This window comes from Ischnura elegans, chromosome 2 (genome assembly GCF_921293095.1).
Source record: "Ischnura elegans chromosome 2, ioIscEleg1.1, whole genome shotgun sequence".
In the NCBI taxonomy this organism is placed as follows: domain Eukaryota; kingdom Metazoa; phylum Arthropoda; class Insecta; order Odonata; family Coenagrionidae; genus Ischnura; species Ischnura elegans.
In genome coordinates, this window is record NC_060247.1 from 134,190,346 (window position 1) to 134,204,950 (window position 14,605).

At 41.0% G+C, this 14,605-nt stretch overlaps 1 protein-coding gene across 1 annotated transcript in view; it reads left to right on the plus strand.

Moving 5' to 3' along the window:
- Positions 1-14,605, plus strand: part of LOC124154660 (amyloid-beta-like protein) — a 369,007-nt gene that overhangs the window by 278,907 nt on the left and 75,495 nt on the right. The window contains exon 3 of the mRNA XM_046528515.1: positions 6,141-6,273. Within this exon, the coding sequence (XP_046384471.1) occupies positions 6,141-6,273 (133 nt within the window). The remainder of the gene's footprint in view (positions 1-6,140; positions 6,274-14,605) is intronic.

Genomic DNA, 14,605 nt, shown 5'->3' on the forward strand with positions numbered 1-14,605 from the left:
TTTAATCATTTTTTTATGCAATGGCGTTAAATAATAATCAAAATGTTGCACGTTGGTTGAAAAAATATTGACTGCGATTCCATCATGCAGTGGAGCAAAATTAAGAGTAAACTGTAATCGTGATTTTAATCCCTCAGATTACTTTTTCAAACGATAATATGTTATTGCTATGAATTAAATATTTGAAAGTGACATTGTAATGGAGTCCGATTACATTATTTTCAATACTTCTCCCATCACTGGGTGTAATGTAGGGGTAAAAGTGGTAGGGGTAAAAGGAAAAGAACGGAGGTGATAGCGAGGAAAGCATGATGTCTTGCATATCACCTGTTCCATATTTTTATTCAGGTCCTCCTCTTCCTTTTTTGCCATATTTTTTTCATTAGACGATTGTCTACATTGGGCCATCATGCTTCAAGATTTGACCGATTAATCTTCTCCGCAAAGTTAAGACGAAAAGAAATTGAAAATCGTAAGCATAACCCCGCCGCCGCGGGTTCTACCCATTTACCTCAATATTCGGTTTTCAGGAAATAGACTCTTCCAATTCCAAAATTCACCCACTTCGCAATGCTTGAAACTTTGGCGGGGGATTACAACCGATTTCTTTTTCTCGCTTTTCCGTCGTCGGGACAGGGGTGGAAGGGAAGGGGTGGAAGCCGCTAGTCGGAAGGGCAGGAAATGGAAGAGAGCTCCATTTTTCCGGAAAAGGTATTCGTGGAGATAAAGCGCCCCCCTCCGCCCATTCCTCCTGCGTCCTCCCTCTCCCCTTCCAGCCCTCGGGTATCCTTACCTATCATGTCAGACGTAAATCACAGCCGACCTATCGCTTTCCAACCCTCTTCTTTCGCGTGGATTTCCCCCGAAAGGTATGCAGCGTGCAGGCTCACTTCTGCTGCTTCCGCATGCAGCGCGCGACGGCTGCTTCTTCCCTAGCTATGGTTTGGGAGCTATCCCCTTTCAATCACAGCACTTCCTTCCCTTGCCATCCCAACCCTCCACTTCCTTTCTCGCCTGCCCACCCGAGGTCTCAAAGAGATGGAGACGCATACAGTGCACCGCATGCAGGTGACGTAACGGGGGTATTCACTTTCCCACCATCACCGCCACTTATCATTGCCGCCCCTCGGAACCGCCCCTGACCCGTCACCAAGAACGAGGTTTTCTCAAATGAAGAGGGAAATTGATATTTTGAGGCGTAACTTGGTGAAAGCGATTCATTGTTAAAATTATAAAGAAGAACTTTGTGCTTTCACATTAATATTTATTCACACATTTACGACCATGGTTTCAACGTTAGACGTCATCATCAAGTGAACTCTACAGAGGTCCATTACAACAACATTGTAAACGAATTTTTGTATGACTCCCACTCCCCTTTCTTAAGCCTCCCACTCCTAAATTCCTGGGCTATGAATGACATGACTAACCCTTCGGCCTCTCTCTCTCACCTGAACCCCCCCCCCTTCCACCTGCCATACCCTCCCTAAGGGAGCCTCCTCCCTCTAACTTTTTTCTACCGTATGACCAAGTTCTTTTCCCCTCCCTCTTTTCTGTTAACAAATCCGTTCAACCTAGTTACCTTCCTCCCTCCCCCTCCTAGCCTGGTAGAAAAGGATGTGATGGACCTCAGTAGAGTTCACCTGATGATGACGTCTAACGTTGAAACCATGGTCGTGAATAAATATTAATGTGAAAGCACAAAGTTCTTCTTTTTAATTTTAATGAAGAGGGAAATATTCTTAAGGCGGCTGCACAGATTAATGCAGTCTCATGAAGGCCCCCGATCGTACGAGAATGGAATTGGACCGGTGGAATTAAGAGGACGCATCAGTTCTGATTTCGCATTACAATAAAAACCACTCCTTGCTGATATCTCTGGATGTTTTCATTTTGCGGCCACGAAATGCATGAGAATTCATGAGATATACCGAGAGTACGAATTCCACTAAATTTATTTTCCGCCGATATTTCTCGAAAAAGCATTCAAACATTCAAAACATCCGGAGAAAATGCACTGCGCCATTCATTTAACATATATATGTATTTATGATTTTCAAATTTCATGTGCAAGTTAATTGGTATTTCATGTTATTCTGTTCGCCGACCGCTCTCTAAATTTTAATTCCAATCTCAAAGGAAGATGAAATTATATTATTGACTGGAAAGCACGAAATTTCATTCATATATTTCGATTGAAAGTTGTAGTTACTGTCGCATTAGTTGGTTACGCACATCGCTTCCTTGTTCGATGGTGAGCAGGTTCCCTTTGGAGGAATATCGGATATTAATGTGTTATCGCTGGTTGCGAGTCCAAAAACAGCTCGATCCCCGTGCGCACCTATCTCACCTCCCTCGCCTCTCTCTCTCTCTCTTTTGCTTCCACGCCCACCGTGCGCGCACCATTAATCCTCTCGCCGTCTTCATCCCCTTTTTCTCTCCCTCCTTCGTCTGCCTCCCCACCCTCAGCCCCCCCTTCCGGTAGTTGCGCGGCCTTTCTTACCCCGAGTGGTATCTAGTCTCCTCATCCCCTTCGTCTGCAGCTTCCGCTGCACAAATTAATTGTTTCTCGTAACAATCCTATCTTTGTGTGCCTACCCATGGCACTAGGAATACATCCAAAAAATTCCATGACACAATCATCAGTAGTTTGGGCTGTAGCTTGATGTATGAGTAATACAGTTAGCCACCTTCGTAATCATTATAACATACATTCAAGCAGTCCAGGTTTGTAACAAGAAACATTACCAGAAAAGAACAGAAACCTTAAAGAGACTTTGGCTCTTGTAATTATTCGCGATCACTAGCTCAATTTTTACCACTATCGTATACCAAGGAAAAGAGCACTATTTTGGCCTTTTACAACGGGGTTTTCCAACAAGTTAACAGGTAAACATCAGTGACCTGGAGGGAGGCAACCCACTCAGGCGGTACTCGAACCCGCGTCCACTAGTTTCGCAGGCGAGGACTTTATACCCCGCCGCCACAAAGGCCGATAATTAGCAAATACATGGACGAATTTCGCTTCTATGGCTATCTTCTTATTGGCAGCTTGTGTCAGGTGTGGGTGGGTAACCCTTGCTTTGGAAAGAACTAAAATTCTATTTCTGAAAGGGGATGCAGAAGGTTGACAGAAAATTTAATGATTTTCGTCTTCAGGGCTACTCGCAATCATTTTAGGGTACGAAAACCAAATACCAATGCTTATTTAATGCTTAATATGAATTATTGAATAATTTTGTGATGTATTAATTTCTAGGAAAGTATAATGCTGTTTAATCCAGTTGCGCAGCGAGGTGGGGGGTTTTGGGGGATAAACCCCCCCACCAGAGATCAGAGAAATTTTTAAGTTTAATCTATGTTGCATAATTGGATTGATATTACTAATAGAATAGTGTAAGGATGAATAAAATATCCGTCAGAAAGCCGTAAAACTCACCATTTTGACCGTTTATCTTTAAAAGTACGCAATTTACTAATCTCGCGCCTACCGCTTATTCCATACCCCCACACACCCCGGTATTAGTTGCACCTAAACCACCCCCAGCCGTCATTCCTAGCTGCGCCCCTGGTTTAATCAATATTCTAATACATTTGATTCCATAGCTTATGCTTCCAATGCTTAATATGAATTATTGAATTATTTTATGATGTATTAATTTCTAGGAAAGTATAATGCTGTTTAATCAATATTCTAATACATTTGATTGCAGCAGAGCCGATATCATTCCATTGAGTAGACAATAAAATGGTATAATATAACCCTGGATCCTTGAAGTCCTTAGTGACTGTCGAATCGGTTTCATTGAGCCACATTTAGCCTTTTTTGCTCGTCCAACTTGAACGGCATAGTAGTGGACTCGTATTTGTAGCTCACTAGACTCGTAAGAAGCAATTTCCTTTCCTTCATGTTTAAATCATTATTCCTAACATTTGATCAACAAATTGAGCCGCATTTATTCAGCGGACTTTCTAGCGTCAGCTATCTTCTCTGAGTCTGCTACACCCCTTCGATACCACACTTCAACCCCCGTCTGCCTCCCTCACGTGCAGTAGCCGACCTTTCCTGCCCCCGGGGCTATCTCGCCCCGCCCCCCGCTGCCCCCCTCCCCCCACACACACACAACTGCGTTTCCCTTCCATGGTATCCCCCGGCGCGCGACTGATAACCGATTTGGCGGCAGGCTAGAGGAGAGGCGGATCTGAACGGAAACTTCCCCTTCCCCTGTTCCCCGGCTATTCCCCTAGCCGTTGTAACCCCGCTGTGCCTGCCCCCCACCGAGGGATAATCACAGTTTGTGCTCCGTCGCGCTCTCCCAGGGTACGGAGCCGTGAATAACGTTTCAACTCGGGTTTTAAAACATTTTAATTTTGTAATTGCACGATGAGTCTCTCACTCTTTGCACTCAACCTAATATTACATAAATACTGTTGTAAACGCTTAGTAAAATCGAAACTGAAATAAATAAAATTAAATACGAAATTAATATTCTTATGTTGGTATGCTTTTATATGCTTATTCAAAAGAACTGTCGTAGATTTCTGACACTTATCGAGAAAAGCAGATTGTATATCTTCAATTAATCAACACTGAATGTAGTAGTTGTAGTAAATTTATAAAAATAGTTCTGAAAATCGTTACACATTGATGCATCAACGTTTTCAAAGTTCATTATTTACCGTATATTATCAATTGCCATAGTAACAACGAGCGCAGAACTCCTAGCGGCCATCCCGTCTACTATGATTAAAAAGAAATATTGCTTGTTCTTTTGTCTCTATTTATCCTCCCTATCATACAGTGAGCATTTAGTGTCACCGATTTACAGAATCTTTAGGTTTACGCTAAGAGGAGGTGGTTAGTAATGCAAATTTATTTTTTATGTTAGTGTCGTTGATAAGATTTTATTGAAAAAAAATCGGTTCGAGAAAAAAGAAACAATTTCGAGGAGCATTTTGAATAAAAATGAAAATTATATTTTCATTAAATAAAAAAATTAATTATGTAAAGAGAACATTAGAATACAATAGGTAAAATAAGTGGGAACTTAGCAGTTTGTATTATCCAACAGTATAGACTATATCCTCTGTAAATCATTGCATAACAAATAGATGAAGATATTAGCAAAAAAAATTAAATGGCTCTTACTTATTTGTATTAATTTCAAGTCTTCGATTTTTTAAACTAACAGTACTCGTACAGGTAGAGAGGAAGAAGGGCAAGGAACGGCCCTGATTGAGTTACATAGTACAAGTTGTTACAGTTGTAAAGGAGGAGATATACGCCGCTATGGAAAAGCTAGCGGAGGAGAGGGCGGAATTGAGAGCTGCATCAAAATAATCGTAATCTTACGATTTTTGACTTATGATAATGATGATTGTATATGCCAAATAAAGTGCATTTAAGGACTATTTTATTAAGGACTATTAGTCCAGTTTTCTGCATACAACGGTAAATTATTCCCCATTATGCTAGTATAACGCCGGTTTTTCTGAACTTCTTTCGCGGACAGGTACTAGTCGATAATCTTTTACAGGATGGAATCTTGGTAATGAGTAGAGATACGTGAAAGTCGCACTTTCGTTTTTATTTTATCGCACTTTCAATAACAGTTTATCGCACTTTGTAGCGTCTATTTGTTATTTTCATAATGAGGTAGATGACGATAAAATGTATTGAAACACAGTTATATGACAAAATACAGAATATTTAAAATAACTATGTTGTAAAACAATATTAAATTAAGGAATAAGAAATATAGTGGCGGAGGTGTAACTTGCCCGCGCCCACTTGTAGTTCGCGGCCACGTAGAGTCCCAGCCAACTAGCAGCTGGCCAGTCGCTCACATGCTTTAAGCGGTGAGTGTCGGCGGAGCATTCAAACTGCGCTCGGCACAAAGTGTACGAATTTTGCCGTCGAAAAGGCAAATTTGCGTAAAATATCATAAAAGTCCAGTCATCGCATCTATGTCGCATTTATTTGCGCACATCGCATCTATAACGCGTTTATCGCATTTGCGATTTTCACGCTTCTCTAGTAATGAGTTCCCTTATTTTTTTGATTTTTTCATTTAGTATTCCCTTTGGTATTGTAAACCATTCTTCACTTTTCTGACTCTCTTATTATCTCTTCCTCACAGGTTTATCCTAAGCGGGATATCACCAACATTGTGGAGTCGAGCCATTACCTCAAGGTGCAGAACTGGTGCAGGATTGGGCAGAGGAAGAAATGCAAGGGGGAGCCACGATGGGTGAAGCCGTACCGCTGCTTGGGTGAGTCCACTTTTATGCTTTAAGTATACACCTGCCTCCCAATTCTCCACCTTTTTTCAGGAAAGAGAATTCAAATTTATGCAACTCAGATGACTTGTCCAATAAATGCATCGAAATATCAATCACGCCGAACTTTTTCCTAATCTAAGAGGGATTCCAATAAAGTAATATTCTGAAGTTAATAATGTCTTAACGTTAAATCTATAAATACCTCTATTCTTAAAGGAAACGGTACGCATGAGAGAGATAGGTGTAAATTATTCTAACAAATATTTTCTTTAACTCGGCAAGTTCCATGCTGCTTATTTTAGATGGTATTATTTCAGATAGGTACCTATGAATATACCTTTAATCCCAATTCATCGTAATTTAAGTAAATTTTTTCTCGGTGAACTGGATTATATTTGGTGAACTTCCAAGTAAATTGCGATGGTGCTGGGGATGACAATGAAGGATATTTGAATCCTTAAAGCTCTTGTAAATTAATTTTATAAATATAATTTTTCAGTTACACGCGAAACAGAAAAAAAATAGTTTGGAGCTAGGTGTCCCCCTAGGCAATCGGCCTAAATGTGAGTATAAGAGCTGCACCGAAGATCTTCAATTGGGAAAACGGTTAAATTCTGCCTTAAAATCTCAAGCGGAGCTTTAAACGCAAATTTAAACATCTTACTGGCATATTATCGCATGCCCCACTAAATTTGCATTAGGAAACTTCTCTTCATTTCATTAAGGGTCTGAAAACGCCGGCTGAAATGCGGACGAAATATTTGTCCACAAAATGGACCCATGCGTGAAATAAACGTATGAAAGACGAACACGGTAAGGTTGTTATATTTCACAGAGTAACAAGAATTTACATAGATAACTAAAGAAAAGTGCAGACATAGCGATGAACTTGGACAAAAATCATGAGATTATTTTATTAGAGAATGAAGTTACATATTGGTTGTTCACTAGCGATGTTTTCTCTTAAGAATTCAATTAGCTCTTTGCAGTCTTAACTTTTGTAGGTAACATCAAAGGTCTTTTGCCATATTCATTTGAGAGAATGTTTAAACTGTGTTTGGTAGGGCTCCGATAAAACATAGCTTAAAATTATTGCTCTCCAGAAACAGTATTTAATGCTCGAAATGTATAATATTCATTCGATTCTCCTATATTTAAGTTACCGATTCAAGTAATTAATTTTACTGTCTCGAATTACGTGTTATAATTCGGTATTGTACGTGTTGGATACGAGAATGATTTTTAGAATCGACCGGTTTTCTTTCAAATAATGCCGTCTGGCCGTCAGATTGCTTCGGAATGGAATCTTTTTTCCCCGATTGAAACTAAAATTGTGGCTAATCCTTCCGAAATTGAGGTGATAATCCCGCTCACAGTTTTCCCACGTTGCGGATTACTCGAATATATTGGCTCTTAAGGTTAATTTTCCTCGTTTTGAATTCTTCTTGTGTAATGTTCTTGTAGATTGGCTCATTAGAAGATATCTAGGCTTTATATTTATTTGTTAAGTTGTGACAAGTATTGTTTAAGTTATTTGTTTGTTTCGTATAAAATCTGTTCTCTTGGGCTGTGAAAAAAAATAATTTGAATTCTAATTGAAGTTGGTTGTAATAAGGAAGAATTCGGAAGGATTTGTATGTACCCTACTTTTTGCTAATAACTTCGTCAAACAAATATTATTTCCTCCTTATGAATTTGTTTCAAAATATTGGTGTTGTGTATGAAATTGTTATTCGATGGCAAAATGGTTTGCAGTGGAGACATTTAACGAAATTAATATTCTTATGTCAGTATGCTTTTATTGCTTTTGCAATAGAACTGTCGTAGATTTCTGACTCTTATCGAGGAAAGCAGATTGTATATCTTCAATTAAACAACACTGAAATAAGTAGTTGTCGTAAATTTTTAAAAATAGTTCTGAAAATCATAACACATTGATGTATCAACGTTTTCAAAGTTCATTATTTACTGTTTATTATCAACTGCCGTAGTAACAAGGAGCGCAGAACTCCTAGTGGCCAACCCGTCTACTATGATTGAAGAAATGCATAACAAAACTGTAATTGTTTTACTCGACTGATCAGGGAAATAAATGTATCGTTTTTATATATTTCTATGTTGCTCGATTAAAGAGAAATATTGCTTCCAACACAACTAACCTTGACGTTGAGGTTTAATCACTGCATGATTGGACATCGGGAAATGAAGTTGTCGTGAATACACTCGCTGTTCATTTACCTACCTTTTATCTTTTACTGATGTCGCATTGTAGGAAAGGGTTCTCGATTCCCCCTCTGCAGTCAATATCACAGGAATTACGGTTATTGAAGCCACTGCCCAGTGGCAGTGGATAATCATTCCCCGAAATCCTCGTCGTCCGCATGCGAGCGAGAGGAACCGTTGGTCCGTTCGCTTATTGCATTTATCGCCATTCACCGAGGCCGACCCCTCGAGTTCGCCATTTTCAATTGCGGACGATACAGGCGGCCTTCATTGTTATTTTTTATCATCATCTCCCGGCGGAGCCTCAAAAAAGGTCCCAACGAGCACCGGAAGTACTCTCCTTTTGAATGGAATGAGGGACAGCACGTATGTATGTAGATACTTCCCGAGCCAATATGGGGATCTGTATTGTCTGGAGAAGAGGTGGGAGGGAGTTCTACGAAAACAGCGTCAGTTCCAACGGGCACCATCACCATTTTTTTTAAATATTCATTTTGAGGGCTTAAATAGTAAGGAGACCCCTATTTTTTCCGTTTTTCGATCCAGAGTCCTCTATAGATATTCGCAACGAATCATCAGCTACCTTAACCCTTTTACATATCGATGGGTAAGTTCTAACAACATGTATCTCGAATGCGGTCTTTTTGAGACAGGTATCTTAAACCAAGTGTAATAACATTAAAACATATAATACAAGGAAAAAACAACTGTTTATTTGCAAATGATTGTTTCTTATTCAGTTTTATGAACTTTTGGTTTTTAATTTCAGTGCGCAAGTAACGAAAATTAATTGTTGTTTGTGTTCTCCTGAAAAGTTGCTATTTTTGAGGTACTTATTGTTTGAACTTAGCCATCAATATGTTGATTGTTTGTTTTTTTGTTAGATTCATTTTTTTTTAACAAATCACATTCAAAATTATCTCGCACAATATTGCATTGTGGGCTACTGTAGATGTCGTTTGGCTGGACACGTCTCTTAGATTGGCGCAATTGCTGTGCCCTAAAACCCCGCTGTCCCGCTTGGCGGCGACACGGGCGGTCGACCCTTTTCGTGGGCGCCGCATTGGTCGAGATCGCGGTCACGGCCCCCCTTGCTCTTGCGGCGATTATCAGGGTTGAGAAGGTCAGCTGTGTCTGACGCCGGAGGTCTCATTCAGTGGGATAACTACAGCACTCACCCCGGCTGGACGCGTGGTGGTGGGCCAACTGTTTGGGAAGTTGCGGCGTCTGGATTCCCGTCATCCCCTATAACCTCTCTTAAAGTGGTCGCTATGCTACCGTTACCGCTCGATCTGTCTGATTTCATGACGTAGCCCCTTTTGGGGTGACTCTCCGGGGCGATTTATTATTAGAAAACTATAGCGAATAATATTAATCAGAATCGACCAAAAATTAGTTTCACAGCTTCTTAGAGAAAAATTATCGTGGACTGGCTTTCATATACAGGGTGTCCCATTTATCTTGACCACCCGAAATAACTTTTTGTCCAGATGCAAATTTAAAATTGTGTCAAGCAAATGTTCATTATCCGTCAAGGGGACATTAATCAGCATGATTGCCTTCCTTGTAGCTTTTTTATTTACAAAGATATGAACAGCGGTATCTCTTTTTTATATGGCACCCTATATTTTTTATTCGGCAATTCATTTCCTCTCCTAAAGACTTATTCAAAAATGCAGCACTGTGGATCATTAGCATAAACAGAACGTTATGAAAACATAAGAAACTCGTCCACTTCCTGGAGTTAGCAGCAAACAAATGACAAGCTAGTCAAAACATAACAAAAAAGTCACTTTGAGCCCGGGACCACAACCGCGTCCACGGCTAGGGTGCCATTTAAAAAACTCTCTCTCCTTCCTCTCTTATGACTTCCTCTCCTATAACTCCTCCTGTTCATATCTTTGTAAATAACAAAGCTACAAGGAAGGAAACCATGCTGATTAATGTTCCCCTGACGGCTAATGAACATTTGCTTGACACATTTTTGAATTTACATTTGGACAAAAAGTTATTTCGGGTGGTCAAGATAAATGGGACACCCTGTATGATTCTTTTGCATAACTATAACAGCAAGCACTTAAAAGGTATTGAATTCAAGTTGAACCTTTTATGACTCAAATCGGTTTCTTTTCTGGAGTTTAATTCTCAATTCCGTATTGAATCCACTTCATTTATCATTCTAATGTGTCTTCTTCCACGATTCACGGCTGGAACTAACAAAACACGGATGTGAGGTGCATGAAAAAAATGACTGCGGCACTGCGCGTTTAACGCTAATTTTTGTGCTAATTTCACGAGATCCCGCTATAATTTTCCCATTAACGCCAAAATTAAGGTACTGGTTTTGGAATTATTGTACGGTGGTTATTTTTAACTCGCTCATGAAAGGTCACTTAGCTTCCCTTGAAAGATTTTTTGGCACCAAATTGCAGATCAATTATGCATCATTTCGCCAATCGCAAGAATCACGTGAATCAATACCGACGATACCATTGAGATGTATGTGACAGGTGTGTGGAGACCAAGGTAGTAACGTAATCCGCCTCCTACGAATTTTTACTCTTAAGTTTTAAACTTAACCTAATTTTTTTGATAATTTTACCCTATTAAGGCCTGTTTACATTAAGGTACATTAACACGTACAAGTTAATGTACGTTGGCGTGAATGATTTTGGTGGACCGGAACGGAACATGTACGAATGCATGAACCAAATTAGAACAGGTTCTAGTTTTCACAAGTTGGGTGGTTACAAGGTGCATATTGGCGTTTATTCTCGCGTTCATACATTTAGATATTAACCCGTACGTGTTAATGTATCGTGTAACCAGGCCTTTACACTATTATTTTATTCTATGAACGCATTGGCGTGTGGGTACTGGGTAATCACGCTAATTGCTCCATATTCATAATTTATTGCAAATATTTTATTTATAATCGGGAGTTGAGCGGGGAGAGATCAGATTATAACCGCCGCCACTCCTTTAAGGTTCCTTAAGCCCAAATTCTTTTTTCCCGCCGCCATTATATCCTTTCTTTTCTCCACAACTCTCTCTCTCTTCCTTCCTTTCATCTCAAACTCTCCGAAACTTTTCCCCATCCTTCAAAACTCGAGACGACTCCGGTCCCTGAATGCTCAAATGGGGGAGGAATTCTTTGGGGGGGAGGGGGTTAGGTAGTACATATCATCGGTGTGAAAGGGGGAGGGGGGTCGGGCCTCATTCGTCATCCTCCCCCAGGAGACAAGTTGCCCCCCCACACAATGCCCCCCTCAAAAATCCCCCCCTCCCGACCACCAACTCCCTCAACTCAACGGCGAGCAAACTTTCGCAAAATACTTTATATTTGCCTCCTAATTTCCCGCATCCTTTATAAACTTAAAGATAAACGCCTGAATTGTGTGAGTAATCGACCCCTCCCTTTTTCACTTCCTCCCCGCCCACTCTCTCCGTCAAATAAAATAAGCGACGCTCATTTGCTTTATCTATCATGAATCTTTAAAGTGCCGTAAACGGAAATAGTCCTCGAGCCAGATTATGCATTTTTAAATTTTTTTTCCGCCGTCTCTTTACTTTACGAAATTCATCGGCCAAACTTTAAAGAGGTTTAAATTTACGATTAAAGATATTGATTTTATGCTAGTATTTTTTTTAAGATTAATCATTGTAAGCCCTCAATAAAACACGCCGATTAAGATAGCTTTTCCCGAAGCCCTATGGGCAGCAGGCATTAAAAATGTATGTAGTACTTTTCTAAGGGTTTCTTTAAAGAACTTCTCGTGTGTCATCGAGCGCAGCTACGATTTATCCTAGGAAGGTACAAATTTCGCAGAGTGCTACGCGGAATGACGCCGCCTCAGAGTAGGGTTTAGTTGAGGGCTGGTGACGTCACTAATTTGGTCGCAACGTGCCTCGAGCGTCTCCATAGTAACGTGGATATCGTGTCACGTGACTCGCGCCAGATTGGGGAAATGGTGCTCAATTGCTGTGCATACGGATGCCGAGGAAAATCATTCAAGGGAAGCACAGTGACATTTCACGAGCGAGTAAAGTTGGAAATATTTTTTTTTTATGTTGCATTTCATTCTGATGATTCCTAATTCACCCTACCGGCTTTTACTTATGTTTTTACTCATTATTAACCAATGAAATTGCCGGTGGTGCTAAACAGTCGGAGCAGACGTATAATTATTTTAATGCCAGAAGTTTTATCTGCACCTATTTAGGTGCTACTACGCAAGCCACCTGAATAGGCGTTTGGTGGGGGTGTTACGAAATTGGTCGCCGACACTTCGTGATGCATTCCCATCTGGGCCAAGGCATTGCCTTGCGTAACGGAATGAGTGGGGTCTACTTCGTGTGAGATAACCCATTGTGGTGGCACCCACGTTAAGTTTAGTGCGTTTTGGGGAGAAAATACACACACCCCCTAATAACACTGAAGACGGTTGGAAGATACCAAGGGTGAATGTCCGTGTTGGAATCCCGAAATGCGGTCAGTGGATACGAAACCCTACGGCGGGCTCGCGGGTTTACAACCTGGGTCGAAGTCTCAAGCTATAAGCTTATCACCTCTGCACCGCAGGAGGGGGGAGGACAGGAAGGAGAAAGGAAGGAGGCGCCGCCGCGATAGGAGCCCGACGACGCCTCCTGGGATAGGATAGTGAAGGAAGGGAGAGGACGAGGAATCCCGCACCGTCAAAGAGGCGGGCGGGTCCTACCATCAGCGAAATCAGGCATCAGCCATTGCTATTCGAACAACTTTGGAGAATTATCCTATGAGGAAGAATAATCCAAAGATCAAATCGTTAGATCCCGAAATACGGTCAGTCCTTCATTCAAGCCCCGAGAAAATCTACACCGCAATAGATGGGAGTCATTGCTGCTTGATGAGGAGTTGATAAATTTGAAGCGCTGGAGAGATCTAAGGTCAGTGTGTGGGATAAGCACAAGATTCCAGAAGTAGCAAACAATGTGAATATTTTAATTTGATAGCAATCTGTGACTATCAGACGGGTATAAAAGATCAAATTCCTACATAAAACAAGGCATAAACCCCTAATTAAATCTTCTCTTCGATCTAGTGGTGGCTGCTTTTCCTTGGGGCCACTGATTTATCGTGACGGAAAGGCTTGAGCGTTTCAAGTAACCTATGAACTGCACTGGTGGGAAACATGCTCATTATATTAATCTCGGTATTGGGTATTCATGCCTGGCATGTCGAAGGGTGTTAGCCAGACGAAAAGGTAGTACAACTTATGTTGTTACGCAGTGGCGTAACAGCGAATACCTATGCTTACCTTGGGGAGGCGACCCTCCCCCAGGCAACCGTCCGGCAGGGGTCCGGGAAACTTTTTGAAAAATGAGGATACATTTTTCCTCATTTTGGCTCGCAGCAGCAGATGCAGTTATTGTATGTAAAAACTGGACAATAGTTTTGAATATTTTTTTTTATTTCTCTGGGGCTTTGGGGGGATCTATCCCTCTAACCCCCTTCCATAGTTACGCCACTTTTGTCACGTAAGAAGCACTGTTGGAATTAACGAGCTTCACGTAACTTCATGTAAAAATATCTAAACCCGTAGAATACTTCGATGATAATTGGTGACTGACGGGCAAAACAACTTGAACTCCTGTTCGTATTACCTTAGCTGGAGGTACTTGGGGTCAAAGGCTAGAGAACGGCTTGTTGTAAATGTAAACGTGTATCCATTTGTCTCTCGGCTCTCGCCTCCATATTCGCTCGCCCTCTGTACGTGCTGCCGCGCAATATCCCTTCTCATGGCCTGTGTTTGAAGCCGGAAATACCCTTTCTTTGCAATATAGCCGCTTTGAAGAACTGCGGACCTTTTAGTTTCCTTCCATCTCTCCAGAGGGGAGGTTAATCGCTGCGTCCAGTGCGCATTCTCTCGCTCATTCCGTCCCTCCGAGTCGTAATCATAAATTTCGTCCCTTTTAAATGAGCCCTCTTGAACTCAGCTGCTGCCACGCCCATTCAATATCTCCTATCTTCTCCACCCCAAAAGTTGTAAAATTCCAATAAAACTTGAAATAAGATAGATGAAATAGATTAACATTTTTTTCTCCTAGAAAATTTCTGTGG